This window comes from Panicum virgatum, chromosome 3K (genome assembly GCF_016808335.1).
Source record: "Panicum virgatum strain AP13 chromosome 3K, P.virgatum_v5, whole genome shotgun sequence".
NCBI classification, from domain to species: Eukaryota; Viridiplantae; Streptophyta; class Magnoliopsida; order Poales; family Poaceae; genus Panicum; species Panicum virgatum.
The window spans coordinates 51,895,382-51,905,016 of NC_053138.1; the positions used below are offsets into that span (position 1 = coordinate 51,895,382).

The 9,635-nt window shown below is 47.8% G+C and overlaps 2 protein-coding genes and 1 long non-coding RNA gene across 3 annotated transcripts; 1 reads left to right on the forward strand and 2 right to left on the reverse strand.

Moving 5' to 3' along the window:
* Positions 1-506: 506 nt before the first annotated feature.
* LOC120701023 (aspartyl protease family protein At5g10770-like) lies at positions 507-2,407 on the forward strand (the record flags this gene model as incomplete). The annotated part of the gene is made up of 3 exons (XM_039985196.1): positions 507-633; positions 731-1,014; positions 1,098-2,407. Coding segments are annotated over 3 exons (1,461 nt in total), but the record flags the coding sequence as incomplete, so codon positions are not given.
* Positions 2,408-5,101: 2,694 nt separating this feature from the next.
* On the reverse strand, positions 5,102-7,469 carry LOC120701024. Its single transcript, XM_039985197.1, has 8 exons — positions 7,465-7,469; positions 7,161-7,317; positions 6,967-7,062; positions 6,784-6,885; positions 6,240-6,659; positions 6,010-6,166; positions 5,500-5,925; positions 5,102-5,367 (listed from the first exon to the last, which is right to left on the reverse strand). The coding sequence occupies exons 1-6, from the start codon at positions 7,467-7,469 to the stop codon at positions 6,089-6,091; spliced, it is 858 nt and encodes a 285-aa protein (XP_039841131.1). The 3' UTR covers positions 5,102-5,367; positions 5,500-5,925; positions 6,010-6,088.
* Positions 7,470-7,572: 103 nt separating this feature from the next.
* On the reverse strand, positions 7,573-9,379 carry LOC120699538. The gene is made up of 3 exons (XR_005685481.1): positions 8,891-9,379; positions 8,706-8,761; positions 7,573-8,617 (listed from the first exon to the last, which is right to left on the reverse strand). It is a non-coding gene; the product is annotated as an uncharacterized LOC120699538 (long non-coding RNA).
* Positions 9,380-9,635: the final 256 nt, after the last annotated feature.

The following is a 9,635-nucleotide window of genomic DNA, read 5'->3' on the forward strand; positions in this document are numbered from 1 at the left end:
TAACAAGTGAACATCAACAAGTGTCCATGATAGATGGAGGGCATGGAGCCAGCGGAGAATGACACGCGTGGATGGGGGACGTCAAGCCGCGCGCCGCCCGGCCATGGCGGCGATGGCTAGTATGTCCTCCAGGAGGATCACTTCTACCCTTGAATACCCATTATTTTTACTAATCTATAGTATTTAAAAGTTTAACTAAATGTATATACATTAATAATAGATGGCGCGGCATATGGTTCGCATCATCTCATCAAGAGCACGTAAACAAACCTGAAAAAAAAAGAGCACGTAAACAAACTCGAGAAAGCAAAAGTTCCTGCGCCCGGTGTAGGTAGTTGGTCTTGTCCAACAATCAATGGAGCGAGCTGAGAGCCTTCTGCATGCTCTCGGGTCGCGACGATCGCCTATAAATGTGCGGCTTGGCAGAGTCACCAATGCAATGCAAGCATCGGTCGACCCACTGTTATTTGGGGAAGCAGCAGGCAGGCCAGGTCGATCAGCGATGATGGCTCCACCAGCGGTCTGGCAGCTGCTTCTTCCTCTCGGCCTCCTGTGCCTCTGTAGCTCCGCCGCCTCTCTCTCCGGTGGCTACGAGCTGGCTCAAGACGAAGCCGGTGTGCCAAGGGCTCAGGGGTATGTATGTGATTTGTCATGTGTCTGTCCACACGTGCAAACTATTTTGTTTGTTATAATCCATCCACTGATGCACGTGCTGCTTGCGTTGCTGCAGTGGATGCGCCGGCGAACCTTACCGCCAGCAGCTGGGTGCCGCTGAGCCACTCCTATGGCCCGTGCTCGGCGGCGGCGGCGGGAAGTTGGTCGACGCCGGCGCCGGCCGACGTGCTGCTGCAGGACCAGCGCCGCGCGGGCTACATCCAGAGGAAGCTCGCCGGCAGCACCCCCCAGGACGACAACGGCAGCGACCTGCCGGAGTCGGACTGCAAGAGCGGCCAGTCGGAGCACGCTCCCACCATTCAACCCAACGTTGGCCAAGACAGTAGCCCCACGTCAGAGGCAAGCTAGAACACATACATATACATATATATATACATATATATATATACACACACTGTTTGATGATGATGCAATGCAACTAGGGCTCGGAGGCGGTGTCCGTCATCGAACCGACGGCGGGCGGCGGCGGCGGGCAGCCGGTGCCGGGCGTGAAGCAGACGATGGTGCTGGACACGGCGAGCGACGTGGCGTGGGTGCAGTGCGCCCCCTGCCCCATGCCGCAGTGCCACCCTCAGACGGACACCATCTACGACCCCTCGCAGTCGTCGACGTACGCGCCCTTCGCCTGCGGCTCCCCCGTCTGCCGGCAGCTCGGCCCCTACGGCAACGGCTGCGCCGCCGGGTCCCGGCAGTGCCAGTACCGCGTCCTGTACCCCGACGGGCGCTCCACCATGGGCACCTACATCTCCGACGTGCTCCGCCTCAACCCCACCTCCGTCATCGGCGGGTTCCAGTTCGGGTGCAGTCATGCTGTGCAGGGCCACTTCCCCAACGACACCGCCGGGATCATGGCGCTCGGCCGCGGCGCACAGTCGCTAGCGTCGCAGACCAGGCTCACCTACGGTGGCGTCTTCTCCTACTGCCTTCCGCGGACGGCGAGCTACAGCGGCTTCTTCGTCCTCGGCGTGCCCCGGGTCGCCGCCGCCCGGTACGCCCTCACGCCCATGTTCGCCATCCCGCAGGCGCCGATGCTCTACCTCGTCCGCCTCCGGGCCATCGTCGTCGCCGGCCAGGTCCTCGCCGTGCCGCCGGCGGTGTTCGCGCCGGGCTCCGTCGTCGACTCGCGCTCGGTGATCACGCGCCTCCCGCCCACGGCGTACGCCGCGCTGCGCGCCGCCTTCCGGGCCAGGATGGGGATGTACCGGGCGGCGCCACCCAAGCAGCAGCTCGACACCTGCTACGACCTCAGCGGGGTGCGCCGCGTCACGCTGCCCACCATCACGCTGGTGTTCGACCACAGCGCCGCCGTGGAGCTCGACCCGTCGGGGATCCTCTACAACGACTGCCTCGCCTTCGCCCCCGGCACCGACGACCGGGCGTGGGGGGTCATCGGCAACGTCCAGCTGCAGACCTACGAGGTGCTCTACAATGTCGCCGGCGGCGCCATGGGCTTCCGCCGTGCCGCCTGCTGATCAAACCTACCGTCACAAATAAATATATATACACACTACCAACTGTAGTATATATTTACCTACCGTCATTTTGGGCCATTGTATATGGTGGTCGCGTTAGAATAAGCCGAGTTAACTCGTGCACATGTATTTGCGTGGTCTATCTTAAGCTTCTTGTAGGTGTGAAATGAAGCTTAAGAACTATTTTCTGGGCAAGTCTGTCCAAAAAGGAAATACATATATATATTTTTGACAAATAAAGTACATTTTTGTTGTGGTCTCATGTATTTTTATTTTTTGAACGAACGAGCACGGACTGTGCCCCTTTCTGTTAATAAAGAAGAGTTGGAGCCACGGAAGGCTAAACATGGGCGAGGTCTAAAAAACTGTACAGTTTTTCTAGCACGCCACTAGACTCCGATGAGATCGTGCCTCCTCCTTGACTTTGCTAAGCACCATTGTTGGCGAGGCCTCTTGTCGGTTAGAGGTCCTTGTGTTCCTTTCTTTCCGGATTTCCGAGTTAACCATCAGGAGGAGTGATTTAATGGGGCACCACTAGTTTACGATTAACCGTAGGGAGAGGATCCCTACGGTCGATCTCCCGACCGTTATGTTTTTTTCCGTTTTGGGTAAATTTTTGTCGTTTTCTGATAAAAAAATCAGAAAAAAAACACAGAAAATTTTTGAAGGGCGAAAAGTCAGAAAAAAACAAAGAAAAAAATTTTGGAGGGTGGAAAATTTTTCTTGGCAGAAAAATTTTGGAGTTAGAAAAAAATTGAAAGAGAAAAATTTACAAAATCAATTGAATTTTTTTTGAAGAGGAATACTTTTACATCCAAAAATAAAAAACTTGAATAAAAAAATTTTTGTTAAATTTTTTTGTATCAAACAAATAAAAAAAAGAAAAAAAACTACCGGCCCCTCCGTTCCCCGCCGCCGCGCCGCGCCTCCCCGCTGCCTCCTTGTCGCCGCTCCGCCCCAAGGCAGGGCCACCGCCGCCCTGTCGCTGCTCCGCCCTAAGACGGACCCGCCGCCACCATGGATCTGGCCTGGGGGAAGGGAAGGGGAAGGGGAAAGGGAAGGGGAAGGGGGCTCGCCGCCGCCCCGTCGCTGCTCCGCCCCGAAGCGGGCCCGCCGCCGCGCCTCCCTGCCGCCACCATGTATCTAGCCTCGGGGGAGGAAAGGGGAAGGGAAGGGGGAGGGGGCTCATCGCTGGCCCGCTGCCGCCATGGATCTGGTCTAGGGGAAGGAAGGGGAGGGGAAGGGGGCGGGGGAAGGGGAAGGGGATGGGAGAGGCGCGGTCGCCATGGGGAGCGGAGCTCCCACGGCCGGAGCCGAGATCCAGGAGAAAAAGGAAGAGAGAGAAGAGAGCCAGGGCGGAGAGCTCAGCGGAGAGAGAGCGAGTGGGGTCCATCACGTGGGTCGGTCGTCGATCGTGAGTTGCTGAGTTTACGGTCACCCGCAGATTCATCATCGCGGATTTAATGTCCTTAGATGGCATGCTATAAAGCCACCACTCTTTCACCGAGTGGTCTACGAATTGCTGCAGGTGGTGCGGGCTGACACTTGGGCGTTATGTAATATCCGAATCCACTTATTGTCAGCCAATGTGTCCCGTAGCTTTCTATTCTTCCTTTTGGACATGGAGTAAACATCTGGCGCAATGTCCTTTTGGGCGTTGGCCTGCCTTCCAAGCCGAGTGCCAGAAGTAAATTTTTCGGCCATCACCAATGTGATTTTGACATAAGTTAACAATGTAAGCAACCTCTATTATAACTTATATCTTTTGAGTTGTCTCGCTCGTGGTAGCTTTATAATCTTTTAGTTTGTGCACCAAGAAAGAAATAGGGACAATTGTGTTCTTGCCCCTACTTTGAACTGCAATTGTGATTTTACCTTCGCTTTTGCTCTGTTTGTAATCTTGCCCCTACTTTTTCAATATGAATGTCTCCCTACCTCTACTCTGTGAACAACAGGTAACGGTGTCAAATGGTCTTGCAAAAGACAAGTTTGCCCTTACAAATATGCCCCTACTTTATCAGAATTTTGTGATTTTACCCCTGTTTAACATGAATATGTGCATAGCTAGATGATTTTTTTATCCCTCTAATGTGAATATGTGCATGGGTAAATGATTTTTTTTCTGTTAGATGATTTTTTTTAATGTGATGAGTCGTTTAATAACTTTATTAGTCGCTTATATTCTAGTCGTTTCACTTGTAATTATACCCACATTTCTTTTTTTATTTGGCGAAACACATTTTTTCTTGACTTGCGTTAGTATCTCAATTAACATGAGGGATCGTGCCGCTTGATCTCAACGAGGCGGCATGCTGTGTGGCCGTCATGGTCGTGGACGCAGGGGTCGATGCAGCGGTCGTTGAGCAGCAGCAGCGCCGACTGGACGCTGCTCATCTTGGTGGAGAGGCGTGTTGCCGTCGTTGTTGACACGGTTGAGCATCTCCGCGGGGCGTACACGCGGAGCAGGCACCTGAGCCGTTCGTCTTGCCGTCGTCATTCCAGAGTGTCGCCCGCGCTCGCCGCGCCCCACGCGCCTGCCCCGCCGGCGAGACCTACCGCGTGTGAAGTCCGCGCCTGCCCCGCCGCGGGCCCATGCCACTACAACATGATTGAAGATACAAGGCATTTTAAAATGCCTTCAAAAGTGGCAAAAATGCCTTCACAGACTATTTAAAGCATTTCTGAAAATGCTGCTGAAAACACAGACGTAAAAGGTCTTTGATGGCATTTTTCAGAACGCCTTTAAAAAACAATGATAAAGGCATTTTCAGAATGCCTAAACTACGTTCAGAGGCATTCTGCAAGATGCCTTTGAAACTTCTTAGGGCATTTTTCAGAACGCCCTCAAATGCTGATGGAGGCATTTCTATAAATACCTTCAAAATAAAATCACCAAATTAAAGATGACCCAAATCAAGCAATTGTATTTGAAAGTGAACCAACAGGATCAGTAATTGTCTGTTATTTTCAATCACTTAACATTTCATATGTTCCTGGTTTTCTATCCATATCTGTAACTAAACACAATCAATGAAGCTAGAAAAATGAATAAATATCCATCTCCAAATATTGTTCCTTATATCCTGACTCCTGAATGAGTGAAATTGCTTGCTCACTTGATTACACAAAAAAAATTCAAATCAAGCTGTACATCAAACTTTAACTGTGTACTCAATGGATGTTCCTTGCCTTCCTGTCATCCTCACTTCATTCATGCTTCCTGCTTGGAACAAGATATTTGGATGAGTAACATAATGGACAAATACACCATGTTTTTGGAGTACTAAACAACAGGAGTAATTTGCATCAATGATTATAACAGAAGACCAACTAAAGAGAGTGAGAAACTTACTATTAAATGTACTAACATCAAGATCTTGCTTTTTCTTTAGACACCTTCCTTGCTAGCTTGTTTTCAGACATGGTTTGTGAAGCGCCCTGACCATTGTTAAACTGGGAAGCCTCCGATTTTGATGTTGACCTTTTTTTGCTGTATAGTCCCACTTAAGCGCACAGAACATACACTTTTCTTTGGCCATGCTATACAACGGGCAGTTGCATTTTCCAGGTTTTGTATCTTCCCATGTGCACGAGGCAATATGGTTGTTTGGTTAAAAACAACACTGACAAGGACCTCAACACAATCTGCCGATGGATAACCATCACTTGCATTAGCTTTGCTATCGGTTTTCTGAATGGTCCCCAATGCCACCATCCTTTTACTATTTGGTGACTCCAAACCAACCTCCATGCCACACTTTATATCTTTCACCTCATCCTACAAAGAAATCGGGCTCCTAAGTCTTTCATCTATCTGCTATTAGTTTAGTAAAAATTAATCTGCAAAAAAAGTATAACTCACTCATCTTATTGAGTGGTGTCTTAAATATTCTTGGTTTCTTTACTTTCTCTGGAAGGCTTTGTTGAGTTGGTTTGTCCTTTCATTTTTGATGGTGAGTACGCTGTGGTATCTTGCTCTTTGTTTTTCCCAGACATGGTAACACAGTATTCCTTGTTTCCTAAGAGCATAAAAAAAAGTGATTAGCAATTGTGACTAATTAGTAAATAGACTCGAATAGAATCATGGTTTACCTCAAGTTGTATTTCATGTTTCTTTTTTGGATGTGAAACTGAATCTGCTTGGTTATCACCGTTCATAGATTGCAAATGATCTGGAGATCCTGGATTAACTATTGGACTACTTTCAATAGAAGGGCACCTTTCTGGAGCTGAAACTTCACTTTTCAGTTCATCATATTGTTGTTGCAACTTAGCTTGGTTTGACATTAGCATCTGTACCGCACTCCAAAGTTTTTTGTTTTCTTCTCTCACTTCCTGCATCTCAACTAAAGCTTCAAATATGCGTCCAGAGGTCGCACCACCTGATAACAGCCCAAGACCACACCTTCTTCCACTCCTCTCCTTTGGGAACAATGTCGAGAAAAAATCATTATCATGGGTTTCCTCAGCAATCAGAGAAGGATCCTCATCAAATTTTCTTCTAATTTCATCCTAAAAAATTATAATGGGACAAATTTATCAATCTTTGTGCATTGCTAAGCAAATACAAAGCAGCTTGAGCATGACAGAGCCAATGCAATGTACAGAAACCAACAAGTGAAAGAAAATGACATACAATTTTGTCATTGCTGTAATCATCAATTGGCTTTTCATCTTTTCTGGTATGTGTTGCAACATAGAGCTCAGCACGCCCAATTTGTCTACCTTCTTTCAGCTCCTGTAAGGGTATTCAGTGGTAAGTGGAAACACGCTTGGCAACATAGTAGAAGGAAAGAACGACAATGCTGTCAGGAAATACCAGTTGATCTAAAACAACCGCATTACTTCTTGATCTAGTGGTGTGTCTTGAATTGAGCTGTAGTGCCCTAGTAGCTTTATTCTTCTCAGATTTAAGCTGAGAACATGAAGTTGAGACAAAATTAGAATAGCAAGAAATAATTGGTAGATCAAACAAGTAGTAATCAGTTCTAGTAATAATTAACAAAGTATCACCTGTCCCTCATCTGATTTCCAGTGATTCAGCAACCACACCCATTGGGGTGCTGGAATCCTTTTGGCACAACCATTACTGATATTTTGCCTCCTGGATAAATTAGGATTGAAGTACTTTCTCTTCAAAACAACCTTAAAGTCTTTCCTTGCTTGCAGACTTCAAAACCCAAGGTTTGTAAGATTCATCAATCTCAAAAAAATCCCTACACGCAGTCATATTTCCAGTCAATATTAACTCAAGGTTTGTCAATAGTAGTGCAGCACGTAAGCAGAACTTAGAAGAAGAAACATCATAGGTCATCACGCCATCATTCCATAACTCAAGAAGGTCATCTATAGTTAACTGCATATAGACACCTATGTCCTTTCCTGGTCCCTTTTTACCCGGGATAAGAACAGAGAGAATAAATTTGATTGCTTCATGCAGACCCAAGGAGGAACATTGTATGGAATCAAAATGATAAGCCATATGCTATAAGTCACATTCATGTTCCCAAAAGGGTTGAAACCATCTGTTGCCAAACCAAGCCTCACATTGCGAACCTCTGAACTAAACTCTAAGTGCGTAGCATCAAAATTCTTCCACACCGGAGAATCTGCTGGATGCTGTAGCAGGCCATCTTTTGTGCGGCCTTCGCTATGCCACCTCATGTCACATGCTGTCTTCGAAGACATGAACAATCTTTGGAGCCTCTTCTTCAATGGAAAATGGCGAACAGCCTTTGCAGGTACTCTATGGACACGTCTTCCATCGACTCCACCTCTTCCACCTGCTTGATTTACACACTGGACAGAACTTGGCATTGGCATATTCTTTCCTAAACAATATGCAGTCATTAATGCAAGCGTCAATGCACTTATAACCAATTCCAATAGCCTTCACGAATTTTTTGGCCTCATGGAAGTTCTTTGGCAACAACGCACCCTCTGGAAGTGCCTCCTTAATTAAAGATAGAAGGTCATCAAAGCATCCATTACTGATCCCCCATAGATTCTTCAGGTGCAGGAGCCTGACAAGAAATTGCAGCTTCGAGAATCTCTTGCAGCATGGATACAATTGTTGACTCCCATCACTGACTAACTTGTAGTATGCTTCTGCATCAACATCTAGTTCATCCTCACATTCCTCATCTACCCCTAAAGCACCAGCATCATACATGCCAAACCCCTCCATTAGCATCTGGTCCATCGCATCACCCTCAGCATGCCCTTCTTCAGATTGTGAGCTCGAGGAAACATTTGGCACAGATGACCACGTGCCTTCTCCATGAAGAATCCATGATGTATATCCATCCATGAAACCCACAGATATTAAATGATCTCGAATATCTCTCGCCTCTAACCAGTAATTATTTCCGCAACTCCTGCAGGGACAAAGTATCTTATTCTGTTGCGCTGATGTTGAAAGAGCAAGTTCTATAAAGTTTCAAAAGCCTTCATCATACTCTACTGACCACCTAAGATGCAACGATAAAAAAATCAGCTAACTACAGAACCAACCGTACTCCACTAATTCGAAACAGGAAGCACTATCTAACTAGTTACCTAGGTGCTTTCATCCAACTCTTGTCCATGATGGCTGCAACGATGTGTAGGTCTCACTATAGCAATTAATTTAACACAACAGATTCGAAGGATCAAGTTTAGTACAACAAATTTGGCTTAAATTTAGAATCAAGGGATCATCTCAACTGAGAATTCATAGCGTACAAGTGGCCATGAAAATTTACCTCGAGGGGATGTAGGGGCTTAGCGAGGAGCGATTGAGGGGGCCTCGGTGACGGAATCAGCGCTCAGTCGGCAGCAGAGAATGGGCCTGGTGGGGGAGCGCTTGTGGATCTCGGCACCGACGGCGTAGAAGCTTGATGATGTAGCGTAGGGCCTCGGCGACCAAGGCGAAATCAATGATTCTGAGGTGGCCGGCGGTAGAGCTCCTGATGGCGGGGGCAAGGGTTGCTTCAGCTGGGCTCGGAGAGGTGCTCGCGGGAGGAATCGACGAGCGGCAGTCGGAGTTGGTCGGAATAGACAACGGGGCAGCGATCTGCTCTGCTTCTGCTCAGATCGACCTGAGGTAGAGGAGGAAGATATGCGCCGGCAGCGATCGACAGCGAAGGTGTGGGGGTGGGGTGCAAGAGGAGCTCCGCGTCGGCGAGCTCGCAAGCCCTTGCGGCACTCAGTCCAACATGGTGTTTCCGTATCTGAATTGGGGATTGATTCAATTAGAGGATAAGGCAACGTGGTGGGGGGGGGTCTGTAGACATCATGTAAATGGTAGGGTCTTTTATGCATATATGACAAGGATACGAAGGCATTTTTGAAAAAAAAATGCCTCTATTCTTAGCAGGCATTTTGTAAAACGCCCCAAGTAGTGTATATATTTAGGCGTATTTCAATTTTGCCTCCAAATGTAATGTTTTTAGTGATATTTTCAGATAAATGCCTTTATGCAATAAGTAACTAAGACATTTTAAGAAA